The sequence below is a fragment of the Phodopus roborovskii genome, unplaced genomic scaffold (assembly GCF_943737965.1).
Source record: "Phodopus roborovskii unplaced genomic scaffold, PHOROB, whole genome shotgun sequence".
In the NCBI taxonomy this organism is placed as follows: Eukaryota; Metazoa; Chordata; class Mammalia; order Rodentia; family Cricetidae; genus Phodopus; species Phodopus roborovskii.
Genome location: NW_026125444.1, coordinates 5,924,967 through 5,945,753, shown reverse-complemented (window position 1 = coordinate 5,945,753; position 20,787 = coordinate 5,924,967). Strand labels below are relative to the sequence as shown.

Below are 20,787 nucleotides of genomic sequence, written 5' to 3'. Positions count from 1 at the left end.
AACAAAACAAAACAAAAACAAAAAACCTAAAAAAGGAGGCCAAGACTCAATGGTTGGGAACTCACAGGTTCCATGGGGGAGGGGGAGGGACACCCCACTGCAATTATTTTGCTAAGTAGGCATAATATCAAACTGTCCTCTGAATTTCTTTCTCTATACTCATAGCTTAGTGTAGCCCCCCCAACCCGACATCATCAGGAGACATTCTTTCTGCATTGGATAATGGATAATACAGAGAGGCTCAGAACTTGTCAAAGTACAGAGACTAGGTGTCAGTGGAGTGCTAAGTCACAAAGGGAACATTTATATTACCTGTCCCCTTCAAGTTTCAAGGACCATTTCTAGAAAGAAGAGGTAAAAAGTTGTAACAGTTAGAGGTCGGGGAGGATTTGAACAAAGTAGTCATTTCTGACATGTTAGAACTGTTCATGAATTCACAGCTGCTTACACAAAACCTGTACCTGGGCCTGCACCCTAACTAGGAGACATTGGCAGTTGTTGGCATTTTGGAGAGGGACAGTTGATTCTTTTAAAAAGTGTGGTCAACCGCAAGTACATTTTAGTAGATGGCGCCGAGTCTATGAATATATGAAATTGGATTTGCTAGTTTATTAAAAAAAAAAAAGGACATGAAATTAAGAGGGGGAGGGTAGGTATTTGGGAGAAGTTAAGGGAAGAGCTGGGAGCGAATACAAGAACAATACACCATATGTTGTTTACTCTAAGAATTAATAAAATATCATATACACACACACAAGAAAGAGAGAGAGAGAGAATGTGCTACATCTAGATACAAAACTTCATATACTATAAAAAAATTACAAAACTGCAACTAATGCATCTCCCATCACAGCCCTTACTGTTTATTGTCCAGTAAGTATGTTTATGTTTAGGTGAAGCACACAGGGATGTATAACACCATCAGGACTGCATCATGGGGAGCCTGTTTGATAGATTTATGCTCAGCATTTGTTACTTTTCAGCATATACACAGGGAAGGGGTCTTAAAGGCTTCATTAAAAAGCAATGCATAATTACGCTTATCTTTTAGTCTTATGCCAAAAAGATTTGTTTTCAGTGCTTAGATATTTGCTGATGTAGAATAAGATATAATGACCAAATACAATGACTCTATTCACATGGCTATAAAGTCAACAAAGTAATTCAAGTTCATGTAAGAGAGTATTTTAAGCAATTCTTACCTTAATTTCTAGTACATTTTCATTGCCTATTGAGATCACCACGGGCTTTTCAAAAGGCTTAAACACAGGATTATGCACATAAGTGAGATCAAAGTGTTTGGAAAGAACCCCGTCTAACAGGAAAAAGGCTTTGGTCTTCAGGGGGAGTTGCAGACCCAGCTGTTGCAGAGAAGGAGTGTCGCAGCAGATGATCTCTGAATTAGAGCGATGCTGACATGCCTACAGGAAGACAGAGTTTCCCACCGTCAGCAGGACACAGGCAGCATCTACATGGTTTAGCTGTGTCACAACTTCAGAATCAAAAACCAAAACCACACCGACTGGATCGTCAAAAGTGCTCTCCATTTAACTTCCTAACGTTGAAGAACACATTTTAAGAGGCATGATAGGTGTAACATTTTCCAAACAATTGTTTGTTTAGGAACCCAGAGCTGGGAATAAGCTACGATGATGTAGTTGCAGCTGGCCTTCCCTTCATCATGTAATGTTCCTTAGGACAATAAGACAGTTTCCTGGGGGAACTGCTTTGCAAAGCAGCTATGGGCAAAGAGGGGCTGGGCTTTGAGAACTTAGGAGTCCTTGGTTCAGATCTCACTTTGAAGTTATGAGAAGTGAGGTGAAGGCATCACTCAGAAACTCAGTTTCCCTACTTAGTAATTAAGACTGAAGTGTTCTTCACAGGGTGGGATGCTTCGTGGTTAAGGGCTTTGTAATTGCTAAGTTCCACATGGTTAGCAGCGCAAGCTGCCATGCACTTGGAGCCTTACTGGCCTGTTAACTGGTTTAAGAGTTGAGTTCCAAAACACTTTACAAAGACATCTCATGTAATGTTCCTACGGGGAGGTGTCATGTTGTTCCAGTTTTAGATAAAGACACTCAACTCAGGAAAACATACTTCACTCAGTCTGGTCACACATCTGAGGGGTGGACCATGGTGCTAACTACCAAGGTCATTAACATCAATGTTCACTATCATCACCACCAAGCCTTGCTTCTTTCTCACTCTGTAGCCTCTCTAAATAATGCTGTCTACATTACAAAGGCTCTGCTATTATTATTTTATAACCTTTCATCTCTCATTTCTAATCTTCCTCTTTGAAATTCTGATTTATGGAATTTTGGAAAATGCAGTTTCCTCTTGATTGTACTTAGACTAAAACCAGCCACACAAAGTGGTATATTTAAAGTCAAAGGGTTACGTTTCTCCCCCAAGGAAAAGACAAACAGGCAACAACATCCCTTAGATTTCCTTTCCTTTGACAAGTATAGTTGGAGATAAAACAATTACTTATGCCCACAATAGCAAAGGCCTCAGGATATACATAAAAAGCACAGAATTTTCTGTGTGGCATTTTCTTCTTAATAATTTTAAAACTTATTCTGTGTTTAAAAATCTATGTTGGAATCAGATAAAGTAGGAACAAAATATACTGCACTATTTAGTTTTATGTAAAATAGAATGACAGTGCTAAGAGCTATTTATTCCTATCACGTTATAAAACAGAAATGAAAGATTTCACTGCTTCCATAATAATTCTTTGTATAATAACAAGAACCTAGAAACCACAAATTAATCTGCAGGATTCTGGGGCACAGCAGGCATTAACAAGTTAATCTATGTTTTTGTTAAGTTAATCAGTTCTATATTTTAAGGCTTTGAGTTTACTGGAGTTGAATTATTCTGGCTAGATATATCTACATCAGACATGACTGTAAGTTTTTATTTGTTAAATAATAAATGGGTTTAATTCATCATAGTCAACTTTAAACTCTATAAGCCATTGGGAACAGAGAAGGCACATACACCTCTCCATAAGGCAGTATTTAAAAATGACAGTAAAGAAAGGGATAATGAAAGAGAAAATAATAAGAAAGTCCCTTAAGTTTTTCATTTCTATTCAATCTAATATGCAGAGTTATTGTATGCTGTGTTTTTGACTCAAACAATAGAAATTTGTATTTCCACATACGTAGTCAGATAAGACCTGTATCTTCTGCCACTGTCTGTATCTTCTTTGGGGTATGCCTCTCATATCTGACACCTGGAGGGCTTCCGGCAGGCATTTAATTATAAATAAATGGCTGAAGCTAAGAGTTGTTCTATATGTCATCTTTGGGTAAAGGAGATGAAAGCAAGCTCCCTTACTATCTTAATAATGGAGGCTTGGTCTTCTGTAAAAGAACCATTTCTCAGATCCAACTTTAAAGAGTCACATGCCAACACTAAAGAGGGAAACTGTTATTTTTATTTGGTTAAAGTAAAATTGTGTATTGGTTATGGAGAACTGATGTCTCCTAAATTAATTGCAGTGGTATTCTAACTTTGTTTGTGGCCATGTATGGGGATTGGCTTCAAGGTCCTTAACTTCATGCTGTGACTCCCTGGAGTATCATCCCTTGGAAATATGATAAGAATCTAATAATACTTGTTAGAGGTGATGCAATGTGGATGATTGAGAAGGTCAAGAGAAATCTCATTTAGGGTGACCTTATTGTTTGGTGACTTAGCTTGACATTTTTAGTCCCAAATTGCTTTTTGTAATTAAGGTACAGAGTGGCTTTAGTCCTTAAGAAATATTGGATGGGGAAATTTCAAAGAAAGAGCTATAATTCAATCTATCACTTGCCCAATTGATACTGTATGTGAGACAGGGCACTTAGAGCCTTTACTCCAAGTTGAGTGCCTATGTCCAATCAAAGTGTGGTATTTCATAGCAGAAAAAAAATAGCAACAAAATATATACTGGTGTTTGTTTGTTTTTCTTTTTAAAATAGGATTTTATTTACCCCTAGTCTGGTCTTGAACTTGCTATATATCTGAGGCCAACCTTAGACTTCTGATCCTTCTGTATCCATCTTCCATTTGCTGTGATTATAGACATGTACCACCATGCCAGGCCTTTATATGACCTACTGAAATTGTTAGAGCAACAAATGGATCCATCACCTTTACGGTTACATTATGGTTGAGTTTTCAAATAAAAAAGGAAATGTAGAGAAATAAAAAGTATCATTGACACCTAGAATATAATGTATTGTAATGCTTTTTTGTTACTTGATAAAAGATAGTGGGAAGGAGATGCAAGAAAATAGGTTTTGGGTGGAGCATATGCTCTACTTTTAATTATCCACTTTTTATCCAGAGGTATTCAATAGTTTAAAATTTATTAACTTCATTAGTCAAAATCATCTCATTAATTATATGTGTGTTACAAGAAATATATATTCTATTATATATATACATGTATATGTATATATATATATAATGTTTTCTATGTATAACACAAACTTACCATTTTGGTTATTAGCACAATGTAGTATGTATTTAAAGAAAAGAAAAACATATAATCGTGACTAAGACATGGTACGTGTACTTCTCATTCATAAATATGTTTATCTTCTATTTCTTTCACTTGAGAAATTCATCAAAAATAGTGTTAGTTAGATTTCCATTGCTGGGATAAAGCTCTATGACAAAAGTCAACTTGGGGAGAGAGGGTTTATTTCATGTTACATTTTTGGTTGTGAGCCTAGCCTTTAATGGCCGAGCCATCTCTCCAGTCCAGGGTTTAATTCATCTTACAACTCTCAGATCACACTCCATCTGAGGAAGCAGGACAGGAACTCAAGGAAGGAGTATGGAAGCAGGAACTGACTGAAAGACCATGGAAGAATTCTGCATACTGGCTTGTTCTTCAGACTCATGTAAAGCTACCTTTCCTATCCCTCCCAGGACCATGTACCTAGGGAGGGCACCACTCACAGTGGGCTGGACCTCCAGCATCAATAATTAAACAAGAAAATGCCCCCACAGACTTGCCTGCGGGCTGGTCTGAAGGAGGCATATTTTCAATTGTGGTTCCCTCTTCCAAGACAATCCTAGCTTGTGACAAGTTTGTGTTTGTACCAACGGTCTCATGTTAAAGGTCTTCATGCATGCATGTGTGTGTGTATGTGTGTGTGTGTGTTCATGTAAGCATGTGTGTGTGTGTGATTACAATGTTAGCTCAAGATTCTATTGTTGAATAAGAAGTACCATTTGAGCTCTGCAGCAAAGATTACTAGTGAAAATTAAAGGCAAAGCCTAAATGTCCCTGTGCCCTGAAAGCCTGGTGGCAGAAGCAGAGCTCTGAGCAGAATGGCCCCACTCCAAAGACTTACCACTGTGTAGTTCATTCCCACTTCACGCACATCTATTACCAGCTTTGGGATGCTCACCGAATTCAGGTTTTTTCCAATACCCGTTATTGTGCTTCCGCCACTGACAAAATAAAACAGAAAACAGGAATATTCAGAGCTTTCCCACCAAGTATTTAGACACCCAGTTTTATACCCATGATAATGTTAGGGGACTAGCAAGGGGTAACGCTTCTCTGGAAATGTGAGGACATTTAAAAGAAAATTGTAATTCATAAGCTGCAGAAAATGTCTGCATTCTTTGCTAATTGTGGGAAAGAAGTGTTTTTCACACTCTGAAGATACAGAGAAGAACATACATGACTATTGTTGTTAGACGATAGAATGGGTGGAAACAGGAGAGGCTGAACCCAGTCCAGGATACTGACTAAAGCAGAGACTGGTACAGGCAGAAAGTGTGTGTAAAGGAATCCCAAAGCGTGAGGAAAGGCAAGGGGAAAGGTGATTCTGCTGTTGTGAACTGTGTGTGGTTCAGCAGAGAACGGACACAGATGCATACATGCCCTATATGACACAGGTATGCATACATGATGGCACCAGGTTGGACTGTTTTTCTCTAAGGTGTTTAAAGCATACTGGCATAGGAAGAATAGTTCTTGGCATGAAGTTCCATAGATAAAGTCAAACTGTCCCCAAAACCTAAATATAATTTCCCACTGAATCCAGAAGGTGTCTTCGAAAGGAATACAAGTGCATTTATGCAAGGGATGAAAATGGCTGCTTCTCGGTTGTTTTTACGGCCAAATCACCCTTCGGCTCTTACTCTCCTTCTAACCTATCAGAAGCTCCCACTTACCTAATGAAAGACTTGGTCGGGTGGATTTCATAGACAATGGGATCCTCCTGGTAACTGAAGCCGCTTGTCTCTCGGATAGCTAAATCAATTTTCAATTTCACAGGAAACTCAGCTGAGATGGTTTGGGCTGGGGTATAGCATTCAAGAATACTATCTGATACACTGAACAAGAAGCAAACAAACAGAAGGACAGAAAGAACGGAAGGGAAAAAAAGCAGGCATTACTAGTGGTCTATATAATCCAAAATATATATCTATCAGTCAAAAAACATGACTCTGTGGAGTTTCCTGAGGTGTTCTAGGAGACAAGCTCTTCCCAGTGTATGTTGTTTACATCAAACTAGATCCTACGGCTAGCCTTGTTGAAAGGCCATCCGTGACTTCAAAACATTTGGCGGTTCAAGCAACCTTCAGAGTACATTTGGTACTAGAGGAAACTTAGCGGTTTCAACCCCTAGAAGGAGAAACGAAACCACCTTTCAAATCTAACCTCACACACTTCTCCCCTCCATGTGTCTTCTTCAGCTCTGACTCTTGATAGAAATACTTGTTTCGATGTATTGCTCCAAGCTTACTCACTCCATAGCTGGGACAAGACTCACTGCAGTAAAGGAGTGGATGGCAAGCCAAAACTCAGAAGGGGTTCAAGCAATACAGGGCAGGTGGATGTGGGGAGGAGGAGATTGTCAGCAGGAGAGGAAGTCATAAACACACATCTTTACTACGCTTCGTACAAACGCAGAAGAACTTGGGTTGATGTGTTAGGTACAGACAGTAATGCGACAACAAAAGAATTACAATACCTTTTTAACGTACACGTTTTCCCGCCAATTGAAATGTGTCTAGAATTCCCACTGTTTAGATACTTTCCAGTTAGAGTGAGTAAAGTTCCTCCCGCCTTCGGACCATAACTTGGAGAAATACTTGTTATTACAGGATCCTGAGTGGGCAGCAAAACCAAAATGTAACTGGTTAATTCCATCATTTAAGTAGATGCAAATAAAAATCACACATCCTAGGACATTAAAAAAAAATGCTTGGACTTACTACATAGGAAAATGTACTGTATTGTGTTGTCCCTCGACTGTTTGAGATGATTACAGACACATTGAAGTGCTCACTCATCACAGGACCAACTGTGCATTTCAACCTAAAAAAAAAAAAAAAAAAAAGCAGGCTTAATACGTTTCAAATGCACATGCATTTTCTGATTTTCTGGTTTGGCTGCTTGTTGTGATGGGGACATGAACCCCAGATTGTGAGCTCATGACTGCAAGCAGCAAGCTCTGTTTTTTGAGGGATGATGCCCAGCTCTATATGGACCATAGCAGGAAACTTCAGAGTTCACCACGGCAGACTTCACCAGCTAAGAAGTACATGGTAACCTACGCTTGCAAAATTACCTGGTTGTATAGAACATGAAAGATAATGATTGCCATCTCAGCAGCACATGAAGCAATGTGCCATTTACGAACAAGCCAAGTCTCTTCATCGGCTTACGCCAACTGCTAGCTATATTTCTATGACCATAGCTGTCACAAGTTTAAATCACTTAAAGGGCAATGGGGGGGGGCACAAGAATGCATGTGCAAGCCAGGGGCCATTTACCTGGTTCTGTGCTCTCTCACAGGGACCCGGAGATCCCTGATTAGGCTAGACAGGCTGGCCAGCAAGCCTCAGAGATCTTCCTTTTTCTGCCTTACCAGTGCTGATTACCAGTGAGCACCACCATACCCAGCTTTATATCCAGTGCTGCGTATTGAACTCAGGTTCTCATTCTTGCCTGGCAAACATTTTGGTAATGCAGGCATTACAGAGCCAGTTTTTAATCAGTAATCTGACATAGTTTTAATCTATAATGTAATATATATATGTATATATATAATATGTAAAGTTGAAATATAATTTGTTTTACTAAGTAACTTCTAAAAAGAGATGATGATTTTTTTTTTTCTCTTTGTAGATCTTAATTCACATGGAAATAATTAAGAGTTTTGGAGAACAAGGGATGGTCCTAGGGTGAACTTGCTTTTGTTTTCAGGCTAGCAAGCTTGACATGAATTTGCTTTGGCTTCATTATAAGGTATATATTAAGGTCTTTTATGACCCTGTTCAAAATGTATATATTAAGGTCTTTTATGACCCTAGAATGAAATCCATTAGATGCATTTACTCTCTAGAACAGATTCAACCATAAAGACTCAACTGTTAAAACTTCAGTTGTTGCTACTACAGTATAACAAATAATTCCTGCATTACCTGTTCACTGTGGAATTTAGTGTCTGTAGAAGGGTTACGTAGACTACAGTAGGACACGCAAAGGCCTTGATCAGAGAGTTAACCCTGACAGTGTCGGCTCCGATCTCAGGCTTAGTTTGGCTAGGCTGCATCCCAGCTCTCTGAACATTAGGTAAGATTGGGACTGACACTACCCAGGATCTGAGGGGACTGCCCAAATGGCGGAGTGGCATTACCCGAATATAAATTTAAGTTCATCCAAAAAGAGTCTCGAAAACGTGACCGATAGGCGTCACCACTGTTGCAAAGATTAGCAGGTGGGATTGTGAAAAGAGGGCAGACACCAAGCTGTTTTCTGATGCCCACAAGAGGCCTTTGGAGACAATGTCTGGAGTCTGAGGAGGAAGGGCCGGCCACTCTTCCCAGTCACACAGTTTCTGCACAATTCTTACTTTAGTGACTTCAAAGCTCCTGGATGCTGGGCTAGTAGGACAGACAGTTCAGTAGGTAAGGTCACAAACCTCATGACCTGACCTTACCTCGAAATCCCAGCCCGGAAACTACAATGGAAAGAGGTGACCAAATTCCTGAAGTTGTCTCCTGATTTCCACATGCAACGCTATGTGTGCAACTGTATGCCCCCGTATTTGTCAAGTACACAAAACGACAGCGCAAAACACAAATGTTAAACTCCCACTCTGTGTAAAAATTACATCAAGCAAACAAGTCAAAAAGCAACTCTTGGGTGCTGAATTGATTGAGGTCATGCCACCTTTTACTTTCTCCCAGTGTCTCAAATGCTAGGATAGGCCAAGACCCTTATTAACTCATGGATGAACATGTTGAGCATTTTTTTTGAAACTCTACTAAAAAACAAACAAAAAGCAAAACCCCAAGCCTGTCCTCCAAGCTCAGCCCAGCCAAGTCCCTGTGTTTCTTACGTATTTGTCGAGCTTTCACTTAAGGTCAAGGTACAGCTCTCATTGCCAAGCAGTACTTTGGTTTTCCTTAAATCAAATTTGTTATTCTTCTTGAATCCAAAGTCCCAGCCACATATGGTCAGCATCGTCCCTCCTTCAAGGGGTGCGCTAGTGGGGAAAACCTACAATAACAAAACAGAACTTAAAAGGAAAATCCAGCATAATGTGATTTTCTGTGTATTATGGAAACCAAGCAAACTATGTGTTACTTTTTTAGTATTTATTTTTATTTTGAAAAATGCTTGTGTATATGTTTCCCTGTGTGGGTTTGTGCATGTGAGCACATTGACTATGGAGGTCAGAAGAGGCCATTTGATCCCCTCATCCTGGAATTACAGCTGGTCAGGAGTCAGCTAATGTGGGTGCTGGGAACTAAACTCAGACCCTCTGCCTGGCATCTCTCCAGCTCCCTGGATCAGCTTTATGTGTCCCAATTTGTAGTTCTTATATAAGGTTTTCAGTAGCCTTGTAAATATGGTAACTATTTATACATAGCATACATGAAATTGTATATTTAATACAAAACACATTATTTCCATTATCAAAAAACTCAAAACCGAGAACCTCAAATTGGTATCGTAGTTATTTTTTAAAATTCTCTTTGACGTTATTTTACTTCATTTTAAAGATATTTTTCCTCATGTGCAATGTTCAGTGAATAATAGACTCATTTTTTGGTGTGTTAAAGGTGAAGTCTGGAGGTAGCAATTAGATGGTGGTGGCCATGATAAGCCATAATATGAGGCATTTATGACGTCTGTCCCTAGGCTAAAACTATTTAGGCAAAACACACTTCCAAGTTAAAAATAAGCTTCTCCTGGGGAGCCGTGTGACAATTGAGAGAGGAAATGCTCTTTTAGGGGGTACATATTGTAAATTGTACTGTACAGTACAATGGTGGGAAAATGAATCGTGAAGATCGCGGAGGCTCGGAACCAGCCAAGGCGTGTACCGAAGCCTGTTCTGCGCAGTCTCAGTTAGGAAGAACTTTCAGAAGAGTTCAAATTTGCAAACATTCCCACCCGTCCTAAGTAAATAATTACAAACCAATGTCTTAACTCTAAAGTCTTAGCTTAAGGCTTTTATGATCACCATTTTAGCCATAAAAATCCATTACACAGTTGTGCCTTTCATGAAAATTCACCTCATCTCTGTCTAGCCAAATGAGAACTGCTAGGGAAAAAATAAAATCTGTTTCTTAGGATATAAGAAATCCTGCAGAAGATTTGCTCCCAGGTCCCTCTTCAGGCCGATGTTGCCACACAGCTGCTTCTCCTTCTAATGAAGTTTTCTCCATTCAAAACAGCTGCCTGAGCTGATGTGGGCCTCATCTTTCTGCCTCCAGCCCTTCCCCTCCACCATGTCAAAGCCAAAGCCTGTCACTCAGCACATACTCTGCCTATGAAAGGGCGGAGACTTGGCAGTCATTGAGAAAAGACAGAGTTGTTCTGCAGCTGCACTAGCAAGAGACACGGCGACACCAAATCCTGTGCTACTCCCAGGGTTTGAAAGCATGGCTCTGCTTAGCATTCGCCAAGCTGAACACTGTCCCAGTAGCTTGTGGAGCAACTGTCCCCCTTCCAGGGGAAAAGGAAGGAAGCTGTCACAGACCACACACCCTTGCAAAGCCCCAACAATGAGCTGGCAAACTCTGAGCTATCCTGAAATGCAGAGAAACTCTCTGGGCAGGAAATGAAGCTGTGTCTCCCACCTGTCTGGCTTTCACAGGTGAGAGATCACATCACTGCTGGGCCCATTCCAACAAGACTTCCGGATTATGTTAGCGTATCCCGTTAAGATAAAATATGAGAAAACATTGAAAAAATGAAAATTAAGTTTTTCTACAGAAGCCACTTTCTGATTTAGCAGGAAAACCAAGCTCACAAACATGGGGATGGCAATGCCCTGATGCCTGGTCTGCTGTTGCTCCGTTTCTGGGATTCCGATCAATGATATAATTCTATTATATCTCTGAGATCATCTACAGTCCTATAAGATTCCCTGCCCCCCCATGCATTTGGAATATATTGGGAAAATGTCCCTCATATCTGAACATTTCTCATTGCTCTTGAAGATCAGATGACACATTTGAAACAATGGATTGGGTTTACAATCCCAAAATCACTTATATCTAGACTGCAAAGAATCTCAGCCATTGAGCACCATGTACCTTGAGAAGCAGGTTAATGTATATATGTATCAGAATGTGAAATTCTATACATCAGCTGGATTTGTGCATACAGAGTTTAAGGATGAAAAGAAAAGGGGACAATCTATCTTATTTTTTTTGCAGTAAGAACGGTAAATGTCACGGTCTAGTACAGCATGAAATCTTCCTAACAGCTATGGCCGGGGGTGGGCTGGGGTGGGCTGGGGTGGGCTGGGTGGGTGGGGGGATTTATAGACTCAGCTTTGCTACTTTCCTTCTACAATATAAACCACACCTCATCAACTTGTGCATGATACACTGAAACCTTTTGAAATTATTTTGATTTTAGTTTTCTATTTTGTTTCGGGTGGTGGGTTGAAAGGGCAGAGAGCAAAAGACAGGGGTCAGGGAGACATTTGAGAGCGAGCGGGATGAATGACGTGGAATCCACAAAGAATCAATAAAAGTTAAAAAAAAAATCAACTGTAGAGTGCTGGACTTCAGAAACAGGATGGGGGAGGAAGACTTGTATGAGAGACTATGCAGTTCTGGAAAAGTCTAAGTTGTTTGCTTTCAGCTATTTTTAAGAAGGCTCTCATGGTTAGTAAAGGAAAGCACAATGGCCAGGATGAAATGTTTCTTCTGGTCACCAGTTTGCCTTCTTAAACACTAATGTGGATAGTTTTGAAAAGAAACTGTTGGGCTTGACTCTGTGTGCCTGTGCACACACATACAACACGCGCGCGCACGCACGCACGTACACACACACACACACACACACACACACACACACACACACACAGGACAGTTGCCACAGACAGTAAAGAGTTCAAGTTGGTTCTGGCACCTGAAATCAGCAAGGCTGTTTAAACAAGTGTACAGTTGCATGTGGGCATTAAAAGAATACTGAAAAGTAAAGATTCATAGTTGGTTTTTACTGCTTTGAATGCATTCTCCGGCTGGTCAGGCCTTGGCTTGATACTTGTATCACACCTAGCAGAAAATGGTTTTACTGGAAACCCAGTTACCCACTGCCGATCTTGCTCCAAACCGTAACTAAAGGGAAACAGTCATGCACTCCAGCCCCATTTCTACTCTGCTACTTTGTTTACTCAGAGCAAACCAGGTGCCCCAGCCTTTTAACTCGAATCTTTCACAAGAGGCGCTTACTAAAGTCCAACTGTTCTAAAGGCAGATAGAAAAAAAAAGCTAATACTGGATCCTCGCTGGGGAAATATTTTTCAGGCAATGTACGCGGGCCAAGAGGTTTAAAAACCTGATTTTTTTTTTCCCCAAGCCAATCCTTATGAAAATAAAGCAACACTTGAGTTGCAATGTAAATGCACTATAATGGGATGGCTGCAACATCAAAGCTGCCATCTTCTCTACCAACCAGGTTATTCAACAGCAGGGGGCACTTGTCTCTTTTTGAACTTTATGTCCGGGCATACAACCAGGAAGTATTTTCAAAGTGAATTAAAGGATGATATGGCTTATAGGAGTATAGGCGTCGGTGTAGCTATTCCTGGAGTCATTATTTCTTGTTCAAGTACATTGAGACAGGATTTAAGGCAGCCACAGGAGGACAGGGAATCAACCTCTATGTGTAAGGGTCATCAGTCTGTATGGTTCATCTTGGGAGCCCCTTGGGTGCCATGGACATAAGACCTGTGTCTGTGGAGTTGGAGGCTTCTGTTGGGGGACCTGGCCTAGAGCAGGGAATGAGGAACGAGAATGCGGTTCAGGAGGGAGCAGATCTGAATTGGGGAGTGGTGCTCACTCCCACCTCGCTGTATACCACACATGGACCTAAAGGAGAGCAGTCACCCAAGAGGGGACCTAGGGAACACTTCAGATGTAGAGTGTGTATGTGTGTGTCGTGGGGTGTCCCAACGCCACCTTAGGGACAAAGCTGAGACAGAGAGGCTGCCCCTCACCAAAATGATTAAAATGATTTTTTTTTTCATCCTGTTTTCATTATTGGAAATTGCATTTACCAAGAAAATATGCATGCCGGCTGACAGATATTCCTACCTTATAAATGGCAGGCAGGCAAATCTCTTGAGTCCATGTGCCGCTGGGGCATTCATCAGAACGCACACATCGATTGTGGCACCAGCCACACTGCACAAAAGAAGGGGCAGAGAGACATTGACTGCAAGACTGGAAATGTCCACAGCCCAGGCCATTCAATGGGATCTTGGAGATCTGGAAAAAAAAAAAAAAAAAAAAAAAAAGTCAGAGAGTTTCTAGAGGGCTTTGGGTTTGTTAAGTAAAAACTGCACATGTGATATTTACATATAAATATCACCTGATAGCCTGTAACTAAGGCAACATCTATGTGAAAATCCCACAATAATGGTTTTAACACATCTAAAAACAAAAGTCAAATCCCTTATTTTACTGTTGGCACACATGTGATAATAGGTTAATGCTGTTTGCTGGATATAGTGTACACCTGGGATGCTTGCTGCTTGGAAGGCCCAGACTGGGCTATGAGCTCCAGAAAATCTTGGGACAGCATAGCCAGACTAATTAACCCCCTATCCACAACTCCAAGAAAACATCATTACTGGTCCATAAGCACGGTCCTATAATGCTAGAAGTTCTACAACATAGAGATGTGGTTCTGTCTGAGATGATTTTAGAATAACAAGAGAGACTAATTTAAGCTGCAGGGGGAAGCACTTGAAACCCTGGAAAGTTCTATGGAAGGTCACATACCATTCTGGTATCAAGACACACATCTCTCTCTCTTAGAGGACTAAGATTACTGGCTGGAGTCAAATTCCTATGTGTGTCTCCAGGATTTATCTGCCTGCTTTGGGGGTCTGCGTTAGGACTGTAATTTGCATTCTGTGTGTTTGTGTTTTTCACTGATAAACAGGACTGAAGGAGAATGAACATTTTAAAGAAGATCCCCTCAGGCCTAGTCTCCCTTCAATAGCAGACAACTCTACTTCAGGCAACCTCTGGAAGACGCCAGATAGAACCAAATAGAGGAGATAGGAATCTAAGACTCAGAGAGAGGTTATTAAAACAACAGCATACAATATCTATTTAAAAAGAACCATACCCATAGAAATTCCAAAGGAAACGGTCCTTACCTTCTTCCCCGTGACAACCAATGTGTAGCCATTTTGGTCTGATGGATGTTCAACAATAACTTCTGGAGATACGGGGTGGGAATCCAGGAGGAAATTCACATGAGGGGTGAAAGGTACAGTCCGAGAAAGCACAACCTGAGAAATAAAAGAAAACACCCCCATTCCAATAGACTGGCTTTAAATGCAGCACAACAGCAAAGTGCATTAGTGTTTCAGCTAAAGACCCACACAGTTCACCTTGTTGGAAATCAATGCAACATCTTCTCATCTCCTGCCTCGAGGCCAATTTATCTGAACCCTCATGTTTTGCCCATGGTCTGAGCAGTTTCTAGAGAAAGATCTTGCGATCAATTAGTCAGCACATTCATACCAATCCTTACAAGTGTGTGAGCAACTGGAGAGGCCAAAGCTCTCCCCAGAAGGAACCACCACAGGCTGCACAGTTCCTGGATTATTCTTTAATCTTCCCTTTCAACTTCCTCCATGGAGCAATTTCCCTTGACATCTTGCTATCAGTGGAAGATGGGGGTGGGGGTGGGTGGGTGGGGGGGATAGAAGGTGGGGATGATGGGTGTGGGGGGGAGGTGGAGGAGATGGGGGTGAGTTGTGGGGGAGGGGTCTGGAAACCCTGGGCTGATTGTAGTTTTGCTGCTCTTAAGCTGTATTTATATGTCTTGTCTTGTGATACGATATTGCTTATATTACAAAGTCATACATTTTGTCCTGTCTTTAAAAATAAGGCCTGTGGCTTTAACAGTGCCTGAATGATGTGTTTGGAGAAATGGTGCTATTCTTGCTTTCAGGTATTCATCGTTGGGGATATTCCCCAGCAAGACAATTTCCCTCCTTTCTGTTTCTAGACCCCAATGACAGCAGAAGAGACAGATCAGCGTGGGGAGCTAAGGTCAGCACTGCTATCTTGGTGGATGGCAGGTTTTGGGATGGTTTGGGCATGCTCAGAGAGACTCTTGCCATCAGTTTGCCCACAGGGGGGCACAGAACTGGGTTTCATATCTACTGTGATACTGCCCTATATTTCCAAGAAACTTTACAAGCTGCCATATGAGGTCCTGGGACAGTTATGGGCACCCTGAAATTAGAATGAAAAAAAAAAAAAAACCCATAAACAAAGAAAACCAACCAATCAAACAAACAAAAACACTCCCATAGTTTTCTCATTCACAAAACAGAAATGCAGACTAAAGTAGTGATTAAATGCTTTGTACTCAAATACATACAAAATGTACTTATTCTGGAGAAAAACAATCATTTTTCTTCTTCTTTAACACAATGAAGAAGCCAAGTAGCTTGAAACAAATCAGGAAGATTTCCAAATGCTTAATGTGTTCTCATGGGGTGAACTGTTAATAGAACAACTAACCAAATGCACATTGAGCCATAAAAGTTTAACATGGTGACATTTTTGCTCCACTCCAAACGCTCAACACATTGAAAACACCTCCATTAATCGAGGCGATTAGACTTGCACAGAAGTTTAATGATGGCTCAAAGGTCGTGTAGTCATGACCTCAAAAGTCATGTGCTCCGGATGGAAATTACTGTTATTTCCTACACTTGGGGCCCAATAGGCATTTGTGACCTCTGTGAGGAAGAGTTTAATTCTCAATCCCTTACCCTACCCCAGAGCTGGTCACCTACAGACAATGAAGATCCCAAACCTCTAAACCATATCACCCGAATTTCTCCTCGGCTTTGCAATCTTAAACCCGTTTTGGTGCTTAGTTCCTCCCACCCTCCATTGCTCTCCAACATTTTATTTCTCTTTGATGACAAAGATTAAAAACAAAAAAAAAAAAAAAAAAAAACTCCTTTTCTCATGCAGAAGTCAAAACCAATACAAACACCAGCTTGTCTTAACACACAGTTTTCTGTGATTTTCATTCCTTTGACAACCATGGATCAACTCTTGGATATTTGCATTGTCTCGTTCGCCTGCCTTCCCTCTGTTCTCAGACCTACTATATGACAATGATCAGCTCCCAGAACACTTTGAAAGGAAGTGTTGCATTTTCTTTATACTGCTGTCACGTGATATGTCAGGACTGGAGTTGCGGAGTCTTATGGTAATTCTATATATAACCTTCGTGCTCTGTTTAGAGTTTCTTGTGTCTGTAATAAGCAGTCCCTTCTTAATTACTAGATTGTTATCGCGACTTTATCGGATATCTCATTATGTGCACTTGCCAGGAATGATTAACCTTTCCCTTGCTTTTCATAAAAAAGCTCTGCTCTTTGCATCCTTAGGCTTGGGTTGATTGATTTGTTTTTGCCTTCTCTGCTTTTTCAGCTGGAGACACCATATACATGACAGTTTCATCATAGGCAACCGAGTCAGACACTTTGCCAAGTGCTTCTTAAGAGATCAGCGTGACTCTTCACGATTATTCTGGAAGATAGATACTGTTTTGTTTTTAATAAAATCCAAGGGAGAATTTATCTATAAAGTTCAAGAGTCTGCTTTTCCATAAGCTTTACCTAATGCTTGACCCCTCCTTAAACACCCAGCTGCTTGGCTTCTGGAGCCCTGGAATAAGTACCAATATGAAGCTTCAAGTAGGAACTCCCAAAGAGCACTGGGGAGTTGAAGCTAATATAGCTTTCACAAAGCCTTTGCTTGCCAGCTACTCCTTGTTTCAGTAACCTTGGCTGCATGAGTTAAGTGTGCCTAAGAAGGCCTCTCTGTTTTGATGAGTGCTGATGGCACAGATGACACCATACTAGCCCAGCTAGCAAAGCTCATGGACTAGAGTGGGTGCTGTTTGTTATGGAGATTGGGCAGCAGGAGAGGCAGCAAGCCTTAAGAAGAGGGGGTGGATCTTTGCCTTTGCAATGATGAGCAGAGACCTTATCACACATGCAAATACCTTTTCAGTTCATCATTAGCCTTTTCTCTGCAGGAACATTCACTGTATGGAAATGCCAAGAATGCTTTTTCTATCATTAATCCCTCCCTCTCTCTTATTGCCAGAATCCGAAATAATTGAGTAACCACTAAAATCCTCAAAATACCCCTGAAGCAATGCTTGCAAGAATTAGGAGTTGCTTTTTGTTGTCATGGAGATATTTCTAGGGACAGATCAGAATTTGGCATGTAAGTTTAATTCTTATGATAAATCACTTGGCAATCTGAGAACAATTAGTATGAAATAGAAGACTGGCAATTATCTTCTGAGTTTCTACTGTGTCCATGACTAATCTTTAGTATTTAGACCACAAAACCTTTTTCTTTAATGGTCCTGAAAATACAGCCCTAATGCATTGTTTAAGAGGTGGGGTAGAGGGAAGAATTCAAATTTACTTGTTCATTGTGATTATTAGCCCACATAAACTTTCCCAATAAGCTGTCTGAGAGAGGATGTGAGGGGAAAAATATATGAACAGGTAAATAAAACAGTGTGGCTTCACCCAGGAAATTTGTAATTGTGAACAAAATAATTTTATGTAACATTCTGTAATTCATAAAAACCAAATTTCCCATATATATGTATATATATATATGTGTGTGTGTGTGTGTGTGTGTGTGTGTGTGTGTGTGTGTATGGTGTATGGTTTTATTTTCAATTAGACAGCTTTACAATTTAATTTTGTTTAAAAACAGATGAGCACAACTCAGCATAAAATAAATCTATGTGGCTATCTACTTCGTCAAATGTTTCTCTCTTTTTCAAATCACTTCATGTGAGAGGGCAAAGATGAGGGGCAGGAAGAGGAGGGAGGAGGAAGAGGAGGGTGTGGTGGTGGGGGTTGTAGGGTCAATAGGAATTTCAGTGGTCACTCAAGTCTCTCCAAGAGTATCAAAGGGTAGAAAATGTCCTCATTGTCCAGCAACCCCAATTAAATGCCTTGTTTGGCTGTCCTCTGGTGACTTCCAGGGGCCTCCCCTGTCCTTCAAGGAACCCATCTTCACCCATGCTGTTGTGATCCAATCACACTGCCACTCCACCTCCTCTGGCCCTCACCCTTCCCCATGTTATCTGCCACACAGATGTCTGGGAAGTGTGACTGTGACTGTTGCCCCAGTGAGAATTCACTGCTGACTCCTCCATCCCTGAAGCTTCCAGCCTGCGTTACAGAGGCCTAGGTTTTAGTGTATGTGAAAATTTGTGTAATCATTACTGCAGTCAACTCTGAAATATTTTCAGTAGCTCAAAAAAGCACCAACAGCCCTTAACAATTATTGTCCAATCTCCCCGGCCTGTGATAACTACTATTCTACTTTCTCTCTAGTTTTTCCTATACTAGACATAATGTATAAATGGAAGCTGACATTATCTGGCCTTTGTGTTGGCATTTTCTACATAATACATGTTTTTAAGATTCATCAATGCCCCTTCTTATTGCCAAACAATATTCTGCTGTATACACGGACCACATTCTATGCATTTATGCATTACTCGATGGGCATTTGGGTGGCTCCTACAAATGCCTCTGAATAATGCTACTATGGATAGATGTGAAACTTCTTGTGTTAAAAAATACTTTTATTTTTCATGTGTGCTGTATCCAGGAGAAGGATTTTTTTTTTTTAAATCTTATGGTATCTTTACCTTTTTAAAAAGTACTGCTAAGCTATTTCCCACAGTATCTGTACTTTTCCACATCTTCACAAGTTAGGGGTTCTACTTGCATTTTCTTTACTCTTTTTCATTTTTCTTGAGACCAAGTCTCTCTACCTAGCCATGGCTGTCCTGGAACTCAATATGTAGAACAAGCTGGCCTTGAACTCACAGAGATCCACTGGTCTTCGACTTTTAAGTGCTGGAGTTCTGGGATTAAAGGCATGTACCACCATGCCTGCCCTACTTTCCATTTTCTCAATTGTGGTTGTGATGTGGTGCTTTACTGTGGTTCAGGTCTGTACTTCTTACAAATGCCCTTTTGCCTGTTTGTAAGAGGAAAGCTTACTTCGAGAGATCCACTGGAGACCCTTGTGTGTCCATCCCTGCTTGGCTCCAATGGCCAAGGCTTTGAAGAATGTTCCTCGAGGTCAGAGCCTCTATGTTGCAGGGTCCTAGAGAGGCTTGGTGAGTGGCAGGGTAGACTGTCATTGGAGAAACAGAGCTGGAGATGAGGCTCACTGCCCAGACATCTGGGTGGCAGATCACAACAGCATGGGTGAGGGTGGGTTCCATGAAGGAGAGTGAGCCACTGCTGCTGTCATGCCTTCACTGCTGGGATGGACTGTGACCTCAAGACCCAATGAACCCTTCCTCCCTTACATTGCTTCTGTCAGTATTTTGTTATAGGGATGAGAAAAGTAACTAATGCAACTTCCAATTTAGTATTACAAACACATCGACTATAGGGCAATTAGTCAAAGTACAGAATTTATCTGCTACTGATATTTAAAAATAATAAGAGGTTCATAAACTAATGCTGTATGTGTATCATATTTTACATGTCTCTCTGGGCTGTTCCCCCCTAGGAAACATCCATGAAATAAATTTTAGTTTTTCTTTGTTATCTAAAACCAAAAGAAAAAAAAACACCCAAGAGTTAAACATTTTCCCAGGGTTTCAAATATTTATGATGCTTTAAATTTCTATGCTTGTGATAGTGAACAAAATATATGTCCTTCTAGAGCATGTATACATTAATTTTAAGAGACTACACATGAACCCAGCTTAATTTTTAGTTATGGTCATGACCTTGAAATTCTTATTTACAATAAGTTCTTAGCACAAAGAAGTGTCTGGACTCACTATACATATTTTCTTCAAACTAAACATACCAGTGTTAATATTCTTTAAGACTATATCTAGGTCAGTGTTGAATATTGCATTTTAAATGCTATTTTTAATGATGCCTCTGTCTGAGAATTTTGTTAAGAAATGAGTAAACTAACAATCCCTAAGGAGAAACGATGTATGAGTTTAATCTTCATTCAGATGTGCCTCTATCTAATGCTCCCATTGCTGAACCTGTACGGGCTACATGACGCATGCTATTGCCTTCCAAGCCCTGGTATGGCACACCACAGTGGTGGTGCAGAAATGAAATCCCAAGCAATCTGATGATAGGAGGTCAGTAGATGAACTGAACTAGCAAAAGGGAGTTATTAGTCTCAACTTCACTGATTACCAACACAATCCTGTTA

At 40.6% G+C, this 20,787-nt stretch overlaps 1 protein-coding gene across 2 annotated transcripts in view; it reads right to left on the bottom strand.

Annotated features, from left to right (window-relative positions):
- Nucleotides 1-20,787, bottom strand: part of Met (MET proto-oncogene, receptor tyrosine kinase) — a 104,451-nt gene that overhangs the window by 31,741 nt on the left and 51,923 nt on the right. For both annotated transcript variants that reach the window (XM_051175715.1, XM_051175716.1), the window contains 8 exons: nucleotides 14,670-14,804; nucleotides 13,597-13,770; nucleotides 9,375-9,535; nucleotides 7,243-7,345; nucleotides 6,999-7,135; nucleotides 6,196-6,357; nucleotides 5,364-5,463; nucleotides 1,203-1,421 (listed from right to left, as the gene is read on the bottom strand). In XM_051175715.1, coding sequence (XP_051031672.1) covers nucleotides 1,203-1,421; nucleotides 5,364-5,463; nucleotides 6,196-6,357; nucleotides 6,999-7,135; nucleotides 7,243-7,345; nucleotides 9,375-9,535; nucleotides 13,597-13,770; nucleotides 14,670-14,804 — 1,191 coding nt within the window. The remainder of the gene's footprint in view (nucleotides 1-1,202; nucleotides 1,422-5,363; nucleotides 5,464-6,195; nucleotides 6,358-6,998; nucleotides 7,136-7,242; nucleotides 7,346-9,374; nucleotides 9,536-13,596; nucleotides 13,771-14,669; nucleotides 14,805-20,787) is intronic.